Below are 13615 nucleotides of genomic sequence, written 5' to 3'. Positions count from 1 at the left end.
TGTCCAGCATGCAAACATTATTATGAAAAGTACAGGAGGCCGCCCATCGGTCAAAGCTGCACCAGAGCGTCCATCCCCTCAGCCTGAAGATCTCTGTGCTAACTGAAGAACCATGGCGCTTTGGCATTGACATTCGTGGCCATCAGGTCCATGACCCGCCGGCCCCAAGCCTGATCAACTTGAAGGCTGCTGGACCTAGACACCATCTGCTGGGATCCAACAGGTGATGACTGAGGAAGTCCGCCTGGAAATTCTCCACTTTCGCTATGTGGGAAGCCAAGATGTCCAGAAGATGAGCCTCTGCCCAAGCCATGAGCAGAGCAGCCTCCTCCGCTAACAGATGACTCCTAGTTCCCCCTTGACGTTTGACGTAAGCCACCACTGTGGCATTGTCCGAGAGAAACTGAACTGACTTGCCCTTCAGCAATGTCTGGCACACTAGCAATGCCAACCGGTTGGACTCCAGTACATTGATCAACCAAGATGCCTGCCTCCGGAGACCAGCTGCCCTGAGCCAAGTGAGGAGACTGGCGTCCGTGAGAAGCACTGTCCACTGAGGTTGATCCAGACACACTCCCTGCACCAGATTGGAAGACTGAAGCCACCAGCAGAGGCTGTGACAAACTAACCCACAAAGAGGAATGGGAGAGTTCAGATTGTGCAACTGAGGCAACCATCGCTGCAGAAGAGCATACTGAAGCGGCCACATGTGAGCCCAAGCCCATCGGACCATGTCCAGGGAGGTCGCCATCAACCCCAAGATTTGTAGAAAATCTTGCGCCCAAGGACACTGACAATTCATCAGGAAGTGAATATGCAACTGCAACTTCCACAACTGGGCCTCTGGAAGTAAGACCCTAGCCAGGCTGGTGTCAAAGAGAACCCCAAGGTACTCCAGGCACTGGCTCTTGGACAAGTTGACCATCCATCCCAGCGATTGTAGGGACTCCACAAACCGAGCCGTAACGCTGGAGCTCTTCGGAAGACTGCTTTAATCAATCAGTTGTCCAGATAGGTATGAACTAGAATGCCCTCCTTGCGTAAGGCCGCCGCCACAACCACAATAATTCTGGTGAACATCCACAGAGCCGTGGCCAGACCAAAAGTAAGCACACAAAACTGATAGTGCTTTCCCAAAATCGCAAAGCGAAGGAAGCGCTGATGGGAGGCCTGAATGAGAACATGCAGGTAGGCCTCCGTCAGATCGAGAGAAGTTAGGCATTCCCCTGGCTGGACTGCCACATTGACCAATCTCAGGGTCTCCATGTGGAAAGACGGAACCCAGAATACCTTGTTAACCCCTTTCAGATACAAAATGGGCCGGAAAGACTTCTCTTTCTTGAGCACCACAAAATAAATGGAATACCTGCCGGTGCGAAACTCCAGAGAAGGCACTAGGACTACCACTTTGAGGTTGAGCAACCGCTGCAGGGTCTGATGAAAAACCCGCTTCTTCCGGGCTGTCTGACAAGACAGGAAACGATCTGGCAAGGGTTGGGCAAACTCCAGAACATATCCATCTCCGAATCACCTCTAAGACCCACTGATCCGTCGTGATCACGGCCCACCCCTGATAAAACTCCCACAACCGGGTACCTACCAGCACCAGGGGAACAGCCCGAAAGGAGTCATTGGGCTGGAATGGATTCCTTCTGCAGAGGGTCATGGCCTGGGAGAGATAACCCGCTTGTCCAGAATGATACACCTATCTACTGAAAAAAATATTAGTAAGGTAAGAACCTAATTTCTTTCTATTTAGGGTGCTATACAGCCTGCGGATTTCCAGTGACTATCTTCAGTAGATGATGGATACGCAGTGGTAGTGTGATGGAAGATTTGGTTGCGATTCAGATACAGAACCATGTCTGCCTAATTCAGCAGAACAAAACAGCAGGGAGGGGGTGTTTCCCTTGTGGCCTTGTCTGGCAGAGTACCCTGTGTTCCAAAGAATGACACTTGAAGAAGTTTCAGTCCTTCTCCCTTTCTTTTTCCTGCTTGAGTAAAAAGTAAAAAGAGGAAGGCCAAAGAGAAGGCACAACAGTGTTTGCTTTCAGCAGTAATAAAGTTAAGGAAAAACAAAGCAGCAGAAATCAAAACCATTGCTACAAGGTAAGATGGTAGAGCCATAGAAGTGGGGGTTTGGTCAGTGCAAGCTTCATGTTCTCACCAGAAGCAGTGGGTGAAAGCAGGATTTGCAGACATTAAGAGTTGAGCATGGGAGACACTATCCTCATATGCATTGGGGCTGTCAGGAAAAGCTCCAGGCAAAGCAATCTGTGTTCTTAATCATCCCTCTAGACTGGCACAGCTACTGATGGGTAACAGCTCACCATGACCAGCAGGTGGAGACTGAGACACGAACTTTTTGGCCGTAGTACAAGTGGGATGTGCAGTCCTAAGTACAATCATTCTGCTCTCAGTCTCCAGCAGGTGGAGGTGGTAAGCCTGTGCAGATTTCCCTGGTTGAGTGTAGGGCTGTTGGATTTGGTTTAAATTTGCAGCCTTGTCCCCGCTTCTGGCGTCGGATTGAGCTTGGGGGACCTTTTCAGGGGGTCCATTTAACCTCGGGGGTGCCACACTTAACGTGTCTAGTCCCGTCCCCCCACCTCCCCTAATTTTTTTCTGTGGTGGTGCCTCAGCTGTAAGCTTTTTCACCAATATCTGCAAGGCATATAGCTTTGAGAGCCAGTGTGTGTGTGTGTATGTGAGGGGGGGGGGGGGGGGGGGGAGAAATGTCCTGAGGCAGTGCCGGTCTGAAGGGAAGCCTTCAGTTGAGTTTAATTAAATTTAATTGCTAACCAGAACTTTGTTTTTTTTCTGAGTAGCAGTTTTTGCAATGAGCACTTTTAAAGGGTAAAAGTGCTCATTGTGTTCCCGGCGCAAGGTCAACGCAGCCAGCGTATGTGCATGAGATGTGCTGGCTGCCAGAAAGGGGAATCCTCGCCGGCTTTGGGTACTGGCGAGCAAGGTTCCTTTTTGCACGTGCACCACTCTTCAGCAGCAGGCAGGAGGGAAGCCCGGGCTTCCCTTACAGCCCACATAGGGATTTCCCCAGCCGCTGACAGTCAGGGAAATAATGTTTCCCTAACCGTCGATAGTACTGGGGACTCCCTTACCACTGCTGCCGGCTTGCCTGCTTTAGTGGTTGGGGTGGTTCAGGCCTCTTTGCCAATGCAGGCCTTGGGGGAGGTTTTTTTCAGCAGGTTTTGCACCAGTTTTAGCAGGATGCTCCTCCATCTTGTCTGCAGCCTCAGGTAACCTTCCCCCTGTATTGGAGAGTCAGGGGCAGGCTTCTGCTGGGTTTCCTGCTGACAGTGAGTCCTGTGCCACCGGGTGGGGGGGGTTCCCCCCCAATTTTGTTTTGGCTTTATGCAAGGCTTACCTTCTGGCGACCGGGGGTCCTGTTTCCTACCTGGGGGTCTCGGGGTTTTTTGTTTGTAGGGGAGGGAGCTTTTTGGTTCTGTATTCAGTCCCCCTCAGCGCCGGTTCTGACCCAATTTTCTCCCCTCCCATCTTCGTCCCAGCAGCCGAGGGTCTCGTGGGATGATGATTTTTTTGTTTGGAAATGAGTTTACACCTGATAAGGACTTGGATCCCTTGGTGGAACCCCCAAGATCCTCTTGGGGATGGATGGTGGGCATTTTGCGGAGCCGCCAGCTGGCGAGAATGCATTGGTAGTGCACATTTTACAGCGGGAAGAGCTACAGGAACTTATTCTCCAGGTTTCGTTGGTTTTGCATTTCAAGGAGGACACAAAGAAGCCTCTGCATGTAGTGGATCCCCTGCTTCGGGGTTTCCGCTCAGCCTCCTGTATCTTTCCTATGTGTTGGGATATAGTGCTCGTGTAATGTCTTTTCGTCTTGCGCGGTCCATGACTCACCTGTATCCCATCCCAGAGGGGGATTAGGGTACCTTGAAGTCTCCTGTGGTAGATGTGGTGGTCTCGGCCATCGTGTGTCTGCATATGGTGCCGATTGAGGGGTCTCGGCCTTATGGGACTCTGAGGATCATAGGATAGAGCAGAGTTTTGATGTGGCTGCCTTGACAGTCCAGGTGGCGTAGTGTGGTGGTCTGGTGGCTCGGACTTACTTTCGGTGGCCCAAGCGTGTGCATAACCGGGAGTCTGATGACTGGTCTTTTGGTGGATCAGGAGGTTGATAAGATTGAGCTGGGCACTTTTTATCTCTTGGATGCCATGTATGATCTGCTGCGGGCTTTGGTCAAGTCCATGGCTCTCGCCGTACCCTGGGGTTGGTCAGCAGACGCAGCGTCTAAGGCTAAGCTTATGAAATTTCCTTCAGGGGTCTTTCTTGTTTGAGGATCTGGATGTTTGTTCAGTCCTTGACTAACTCTAAGGTATCCTGACTTCCTAAGGACTGTGCTCACCCTCCGTTGTTTATGTGTGGGGGTGTAGCTCAGGGGTGTTTGCGTGATTTTCACTGTTACCAATCTGGTTGAGGGGTGGCTTCCTTTCCTTCCACTGTTTTTTCCAGGAGCCGTTTCTCTCAGCACATGCAATCCTTTCAGGGGGGCTTGCCGGTGGGGGGGGGAGGGGGGGAACTCCACCTGTGGCCCCTCCGCCGCTCACCCAGCCATCCAACGAGGTATTTAAAGGGGATTTAAAAAGGTACCGAGGGGGAGGGGGAAATGATTTTTAAAAAGTTCAGCTACTCTAGATACGCAGCGGCCCGCCTCAATTCGACTAGTAACTGTTAGATAAGCCACGGCTAGTAACATGGGGCAGATCAACTAACAGTTTTAAAACTTAACTCAGCATTTTCTGTGGCCTATACAATGGGGCGGCCTATCATTGGGGAAATATTTTTTAAAGGCACCTTTCTACTACCTTAAGGTACATGATCTATAGTACATAAGGTACATGATCTATAGTACACCTTTCTACTACCTTAAGGTACATGATCTATAGTACAATTATACTATAGATCAGTGGTTCCCAACCCTGTCCTGGATGACCACCAGGCCAATCGGGTTTTCAGGATAACCCTAATGAATATGCATGGAGCAGATTTGCATGCCTCTCACTTCCATTATATGCAAATCTCTCTCATGAATATTCATTAGGGCTAGCCTGAAACTCTCACTTCCATTATATGCAAATCTCTCTCATGAATATTCATTAGGGCTAGCCTGAAACCCCGATTCGCCTGGTAGTTCTCCAGGACATGGTTGGGAACCACTGCTATAGATTAATAAGGATCATACTCCCATTTTAACAAAAATTCAGTGACTAGAACATTTTTTTTTTTAAACCATGTGTATCTACTTAAGAATTACAAATAAGCCAGAGCAAGGAGGTGGAAATGAGGGTAGATGTAGCTGATTTTATTTTATTTTTTCATATAAATTCTTTATTCATTTTAAAACTTTCATCAAGTGTACAAAAATTTATAATAAATAAACATAAATCTAAGCACTTGTGTATCTTATCATTAAGAACATAAGAAATGCCTCTGCTGGGTCAGACCCGAGGTCCATCATGCCCAGCAGTCCGCTCACGCGGTGGCCCAACAGGTCCCGGACCTGTGTAGTAATCTTCTATCTATACCCCTCTATCCCCATTTCCAGTAGGAATTTATCCAATCCTTTCTTATATCTTATAATTATAAATATAACCCTCCCCCTCCCACCCTCGAATCCCTCTACTTATTTTATTTTCATATAATGGAAACCCACCCCCCACCCAACCCTAAATCTTACATAATTAATAGAAAAATATTAGAAAAATGGCATCAATCATGACAAAAGGACGTTAATGGCTCCCAAATTTTAATAAAATTTTTATAATTTCCATTCTGTACCGCTATTGATCTTTCCATTCTATATATGTGACATACTGAATTCCACCAAAACTTAAAATTGAGCCTACTATGATCTTTCCAGTTATTAGTAATATGTTGGATGGCAACTCCAGTCAAAATCAATAAAAGTTTGTTATTACACATTGATATCCGACTCTTTTCTCATAGACATACCGAAAAGCACAGTATCATAAGATAAGGCTACATGGTTTTCCAATAAACAATTTACTTGATCCCAGATGTAGCTGATTTTAAATTACTAATGAACAACCCCCATATGCTTTGCTAGTATTAATATTTCTAGAGTACACATCTCCTTCCATATTTGTGGGTTTGGAATTCGTAACTTCGTTTATTCGTGGTTTTCATCTGGGTGACCCACCCCTGCCTCCTAGACCTCTCCACTTACTTTTTAAAACATGGTGGTCTAGCGGTGAAGCAGGGCTGAAGCAATCTTCCTACAGTCCTGCCCCGTGCACAGCCGGGAACAAAAATGGTTGCCGCAAGTTCCCATGGTTGCGGGAACTCGCTACAGCCATTTTTGTTCCTGGCTCTGCACAAGCAGAAGCATAGGAAGATCACTCCTGCCCTACTTAACCGCTAGACCACCAGACTTTAAAAAGTAAGTACAGTGGAGAGATCCGGGAGGCGAGGTTGGGTCAGTCTTGGCCCTAAAGTTATTCGTGATTTTTTGGTATTCGCGGGCTGGCTCTGCCCCTAACCCCCGCGAATATGGAGGGGTGTGTACAGTATTGAAGGCACTATAACCAGCTTACCTCCACCTCGGAAGTTGCCTCCACGCATGCTATATCCTCCACCGCCACGACCTCTGTGCCCACTAGTGCTGCCGCCGCCACCACCTCCTCTATTGAACTGATTTTTGCTGCTTTTTTTATTATTTTTTTTAGAGCCAGTGTTCAGCTTCTTTTCTGGAGGAAGAGCCTTTTTGCTTTCCTCCTTGTACTGCTCCAAGAGCTTTTGGGCCTCTTCCTTCTGTAGCTCCACATAAATGATTTCATCAAAGCATTCCCCTGCATCAGGCAGCGTGAAGTTCCCTGTGTATTAGGGAGCAAGAGAAATAGAAACCAGAAATCAAAGACAGGCAAAAGTTTCCCTTACTGACAAGGGCACTGGCATCAGATGCTAGATATGGAAACTAGAGATTCAATGTTAACCAAATTTTGAATATAGTAATCACAATCCAAGTAAACCCTTAATAGAAAGCAGAGGGATAAGGAAGGATTATGCTCTTACCTTAATCTTCTTTTCTGCAGAACAGCATATGATTGTTTGTGGATGGGTTAAGCACCCCTTCTCCTCAGTCCATACCAAAGCGAGTAATAACCCTATGAAATAAAAACAAGGGGGGGGGGGCATCTCAGGGTCTCCCTGCTCCAAATGAGTATGATCTTCTCTATAATAGTAAATAAGAGTCAACGAACAAGTACCCAACAAGGCAACAATTAACGGTAGAGAAAGAAACCACCTACCTGCGTGCAACCAGCACTAACACTTGTACAGCTCTGAGCATAATAAAATGTTCTGATATCGATTTTGGCACCAATATGCTGCCATTCAAAAGGTTCAGATTCTTTTCCTTGGCTGCCTCAAGCTAAGTTGCTGAAGACACTTCCCAATTTGTTAGCCAATGCAGGCATAACAGACATCTGACAGGGCAGGGTGTAAAGAATCGTATGCCATTCTACAGGAAAGAGGATTATTGAGGTGAAAACATAATTCTTACTTCCTGTGCAAACAGCATAAGATTCCTTACGGATGGGATGTACCAGAGAACCTGAAAGCCCCATCCTCCTGTGCCGTCATATCCATTCTGGAAAATTTTGTCATGGAGAATAAATAGACCATATGGCTGCCTTATAAATTTCAACGGGCAGCACTGCCCTGGACTCTGCCCAGGAGTAATCCACACTTCTGGTAGAGTGAGCTTTCACTGCAATTGGCGACTGTTTGCCACAGCCAATGTACGCCAAGGAAATTGCCATCTTAATCCATCAAGAAATAGACAATTTAGAGGCTGGTCTTCCCAAAGGCTAGCACTGGACAAGACAAATAGGTTATCCGACTGGCAGAACTCATTTGTCACCTCAAGATAATGAATAAGGACTCTCCTGACATCCAGTACTTTGATATTTTGTTCTGTTTTTTTCTTGACTGTGAGCTGAAAAACAGGAAGCTGCACTTACTGGTCGACATGAAATGCCAAAACCATCTTCAGCAGAAAGGAAAGCATAATGTGCAGAAATACCCGCAGATTCTGTAAAACTAAGGAAAGGCTTTTCTGCAAGAGAACGCCTGCAATTGCATCACTCTTCTCGATGATATCGTGACAAGAAGACTATCTTCACAGATCCATGAGAGATGCCACAGAGGCTCATATGGTGTTTTAGTGAGGGAGGAACACATATCGGACAAAGAAACAAATTCCAACAAGTCTGAAGTGAAGGCACAATGAATCCAAGACAAAGAAGAAAACTTCAGACCTCTGTACAAGATGCAGGCAATGTTTATTTCAATAAACATTTTGTTGCGTCAAATATATCACTTTTTAAAAGGTAAAGGGACCCGCAGCCCATAGATCAGGCAAAATTGTTGTATCTCTCTCTTTAACCACCTTAGGGACTCCTGATGAAGACGTGTTGATCGAAACATGGACCATGTCGGGTCCCTTTACCTGTTAAAAGGTGGTCTATTTGACATAACAAATTGTTTATTGAAATAAACGTTGCCTGCATCTTGTACATAGGTCTGAAGTTTTCTTCTTTGTCTTGGCTTTAGCGAGGTCCCACAACACAATGTTTGGGATTCCATGTAGGGACTGCCTGCTATACTGAGTGGAGCCCGAGAGCTCCCTTCAGTAACCTGAAAACATCTGAAGGAGAGACAAATTACTTTCTGACCAGTTGAGCTCTGTAACATGAAAGAAAGGCTATTTGAACTTTGAGAGATCTAATCGCAGAAAGGGCAGGACCTCAGAAATTGGAGCCCAGAAGAGGCCTGTTTCTCCTTACACCAGTGCTGAAAGTTTCCACACTTTTGCATAGGCTGCTTCAGTCGCTGGCTTCCTCAATTGTAAAAGAGTCATAACCATACCTGAATATCCTGCCCATGCTAAGACTGTACGCTCAATAGCCATGCCATAAGGCCAAAAGCATTCCGGATGTTCTAGGACTATGGGCCCCTGGAACAGAAGAGCCTGGTGCAGCAGTAGTCATACAGCTGTCCCACAGCAACTGAACTAGATCTGCATACCAAAGACAACGCGGCCAATCCAAGGCCACAAGATTGCCAAACCTCAATAGGCCACTATCCTGCGAAGGACCTGGCCTAGAATCAGCTACACCAGAAACACATACAGAAGCCCCTTTACTGGCCAAAGTTGTACTAGATTTCAATAGTATAACCTACAAAAGAAGAAGAATCTAGATAAACAAAAACGAAAAAAAAATATCCTATAGTAATTTATTGTAACTGGGAAGTGCAAGCGTGCCAAATGACACAGATTCAAAACACTGAACTGCTAATGCAAATTTAATTAATTATTAAGTTGTAAAAGTCTTCAGTATTCACTCCTCTATAATCAGGACAAGCCTGTAATAAGAGTTGTGAGCAAATGTTACCCAACATGGTACTCAAGCGTGAAACATCCTCGGACCTTAAACAACTATATAAAATCCAGTGAAAAAGTGTTCTGATTGCGTTTATTCTTTTTTCTTGTTTCTCAGTTCTAAATCTTAAATTGTTTAGATATTAGCACCATAGCCACTCCCAATGTCCAATAATAGTTTTTAGCAAAACATACGCCGAGATCAAACATGTAAGAATAGAATAAAAAAGTTCTTATAAACTCCCCTAACATCCACTGCTTCAAGAAAGTTCGTAAGAAAGCACAACAGTTTGTACTTAGCTGTGCATAAAGTCAATAGTTGAAGCTCTTCAACTTTAAAGAAGTCCTTGCTCAACAGAACTCCGTTTCAGGGAATAGCTCCCCTTCCTTAGTAATAAGGGAAGAATCAAACATAAGTTGTTCCAAGTCAAAATGGCGCCATTTTGACTTGTGACAACTTATGTTTGATTTAGCCAAAGCACCATTTTGACTTGGGACAACTTATGTTTGATTCTGCACCCTTGTTAGTTATCGCCATAGTATGACAGAAAGGTAGCAAAGCAACAGGAAAAAGAGCCACCTTATAGGCTCCATACCCCATGATGGAATCCTGAAGTAATCACAGTGAGTGATGAATGATAAAAGGTGCGCCTAAGAAGTTGTCCTGTAGAAGGAAGTATGTACTCCTAGGACTCAACTTGAGAATCCAGACCAAGGCACCAGAAACACCAATGATGGGATTAATGGAATGGGTGTTTTTAAAAAAATCTAATGGTCACAGACATAAAAGCAGCTCTGTACATCGACTCAAAAGCACTGTAAACGGACCAAAGTATGGACAGTTAGCTGTGTGCTGAAAATCTGTAGTGAAAAAGATATGGGGGAATCTAACTTTCAGACTCTACACCCATGTTAGATTCCCAGTGTAGACCTTTGAGAAGCAGAGGTAGTCACAGACTTCTGCTAGGTAAGGTAGTTTGGTAAAAATGAGGAATCTAACTTTACACACTCTATATCAGATTCCCCACCGTAGTAGTAGAAGAAGCAATAAGAACATAAGAACATAAGAACATAAGCAATGCCTCTGCTGGGTCAGACCTGAGGTCCATCATGCCCAGCAGTCCGCTCACGCGGCGGCCCAACAGGTCCAGGACCTGTGCAGAAATCCTCTATTTATACCCCTCTATCCTCTTTTCCAGCAGGAAACCGTCCAATCCTTTCTTAAATCCCAGTACCGTATTCTGCCCTATTACATTCTCTGGAAGCGCATTCCAGGTGTCCACCACACGTTGGGTAAAGAAGAACTTCCTAGCATTTGTTTTGAATCTGTCCCCTTTCAACTTTTCCAGATGCCCTCTTGTTCTTTTATTATTCGAAAGTTTGAAGAATCTGTCCCTCTCTACTCTCTCTATGCCCTTCATGATCTTGTAAGTCTCTATCATATCCCCTCTAAGTCTCCTCTTCTCCAGGGAAAAGAGACCCAGTTTCTCCAATCTCTCAGCATATGAAAAGTTTTCCATCCCTTTTATCAGACGTGTCGCTCTCCTCTGAACCCTCTCGAGTATCGCCATATCCTTCTTAAGGTACGGCGACCAATATTGGACGCAGTATTCCAGATGCGGGCGCACCATCGCCCGATACAACGGCAGGATAACTTCTTTCGTCCTGGTTGTAATACCCTTCTTGATTATACCTAGCATTCTATTCGCTCTCTTAGCGGCCGCTGCGCACTGTGCCGTCGGCTTCATTGTCATGTCCACCATTACCCCTAAGTCCCTTTCCTGAGTACTCTCATTCAATAACATCCCTCCCATCGTATAGTTGTACCTCAGGTTTCTGCTTCCCACATGCAGTACTTTACATTTCTCAACGTTGAACTTCATCTGCCATCTCGTTGCCCATTCCCCTAGTTTATTCAGGTCCCTTTGCAATTCTTCGCAGTCCTCTTTAGTCCGAGCTCCACTGAATAGTTTGGTGTCGTCTGCAAATTTTATTATCTCACACGTCGTCCCTATTTCTAGATCATTTATGAATATATTAAATAGTAGTGGCCCGAGCACCGAGCCCTGCGGAACACCACTTGTGACCCTCTTCCAGTCCGAGTAGTGGCCCTTCACCCCCACCCTCTGTTTCCTACCCGCCAACCAGTTTCTGATCCATCTATGCACATCTCCGTCCACCCCATGGTTCTTCAGTTTCCGGAGTAGACGCTCGTGAGGCACCTTGTCAAAGGCTTTTTGGAAATCCAGGTATACGATGTCTATGGGGTCTCCTTTGTCCGTCCGTTTGTTGATTCCTTCGAAGAAGTGCAATAAGTTAGTTAAGCACGATCTCCCCCTGCAGAAACCATGTTGGCTTGGTATCAGAAGTTCATTTCTTTCCAAATGTTCATCGATGTTTTCTTTTATCAGCGCTTCTGCCATTTTCCCCGGAACCGAGATCAGACTCACAGGTCTGTAGTTTCCCGGGTCACCTCTTGATCCCTTTTTGAAGATGGGCGTGACGTTGGCTATCTTCCAATCCTCTGGTATCACACCTGTTTTCAGGGATAGGTTGCAAACTTGCTGCAGTAGTTCTGCTATCTCCTCCTTTAATTCCTTCAGAACCCTTGGATGGATTCCGTCTGGACCCGGGGATTTGTCAGTTTTTAGTTTTTCTATCTGCCTGCGCACATCTTCAAGGCTCACTTCCATGGATGTTAATTTTTCTGCTTCATTTCCATTGAAGAATTGCTCAGGTTCCGGTAAGTTGGTTGTGTCTTCGTTCGTAAATACAGACGAAAAGAACATGTTAAGTCTTTCTGCGACTTCTTTCTCCTCCTTCACTACCCCCTTCCTGTCTCCATCATCCAGCGGTCCCACCTCCTCCCTAGCTGGCTGTTTCCCTTTAACATATCTGAAGAATGGTTTGAAATTTCGTGCCTCCCTGGCTAGCTTCTCTTCATACTCTCTTTTGGCTTTTCGAACCACTCGGTGACATTCTTTTTGATACTTCCTGTGCTCCATCCAGTTCCCCTCAGTTTTGTCCTTTTTCCATTTCCTGAATGAATTTTTCTTATTGCCTATCGCTTCCTTCACTATTTTAGTCAGCCATACCGGGTCTTTTGTTCGACTCTTTTTGCTCCCCTTTCTGAATCTGGGTATGTACAAATTTTGCGCCTCGCTCACCGTGTCCCTGAAAAAAAGCCAGGCATGTTCTACCGTTTGCCATTTCTTGGAAGTGTTCCTAAGTTTCTTCCTTACCATTTCCCTCATTGCTTCATAGTTTCCTTTCCTGAAGTTGAAAGTTGTTGCTATGGTTCTCTTTCCTTTCGGTATTCCTACTTCAACTTTGAACTTGATCATATTATGATCGCTGTTTCCCAACGGTCCCACTACTTCCACTTCCTTTGCAGGGCCCATTAACCCATTTAGGATTAGATCCAGAGTGGCATTTCCTCTCGTTGGTTCTCTAACAAGCTGCTCCATGAAACAATCTTGTGTAGCCTCCAGAAATTCTGTCTCTCTAGCGCATCTGGAGCTTCCAAGTTTCCAGTCTATCCCGGGGTAGTTGAAGTCTCCCATAATAACTGTGTAACCACTTTTGCATTCTCGCTTCATCTCGGTTTCCATTTCTCTGTCGATATCTCCGGTTTGCCCGGGTGGACGATAGTATAGGCCCATCTTTATTTCATGTCCTTTCCTATCCGGTATTTTAATCCATAGCGATTCCAGCTTGTTGGTCATCTCCACTGTGTCCATTCTTGTCGATTGTATGCTTTCTTTTATGTATAGGGCTATTCCACCTCCTTTCTGTCCTGACCTGTCCTGGCGATAGAGCTTGTACCCCGGCAGTGCTGTATCCCATTTGCTTTCCTCATTCCACCATGTTTCAGAGATTCCAATGATGTCTATGTCCTCTGCATTGGCCAAAGCCTCTAGTTCCCCCATTTTGTTGCTTAGGCTCCTTGCATTAGTATATATGCAATTTAGGTCCTGGCATTTTCTTGTCTTCACTACCTTTCCCTGTGCTTCGATCCTTGGTGTCTTCTCTTTTGCTGCACTCTTTCTAACCTCCTCTTCTAGGTTAGTCGACTCCTGTAATTTATCCCTTGCTTCTTCCCAGCCTTTTTTCCCCTTAGTATCTTCATGGGATACCTTCTTCCGAATCGTCGACTCTAGGTCGACTGTCG

General features: G+C 45.7%; 1 protein-coding gene across 1 annotated transcript in view; it reads right to left on the bottom strand.

Moving 5' to 3' along the window:
- The window catches only part of HNRNPU (heterogeneous nuclear ribonucleoprotein U), a 145398-nt gene that overhangs the window by 37314 nt on the left and 94469 nt on the right, over window positions 1-13615 (bottom strand). The window contains 1 exon segment of the mRNA XM_033936173.1: window positions 6596-6874. Within this exon segment, the coding sequence (XP_033792064.1) occupies window positions 6596-6874 (279 nt within the window).

This window comes from Geotrypetes seraphini, chromosome 3 (genome assembly GCF_902459505.1).
Source record: "Geotrypetes seraphini chromosome 3, aGeoSer1.1, whole genome shotgun sequence".
Taxonomy (NCBI): Eukaryota; Metazoa; Chordata; class Amphibia; order Gymnophiona; family Dermophiidae; genus Geotrypetes; species Geotrypetes seraphini.
This window is presented reverse-complemented; position numbering and strand designations above follow the sequence as displayed.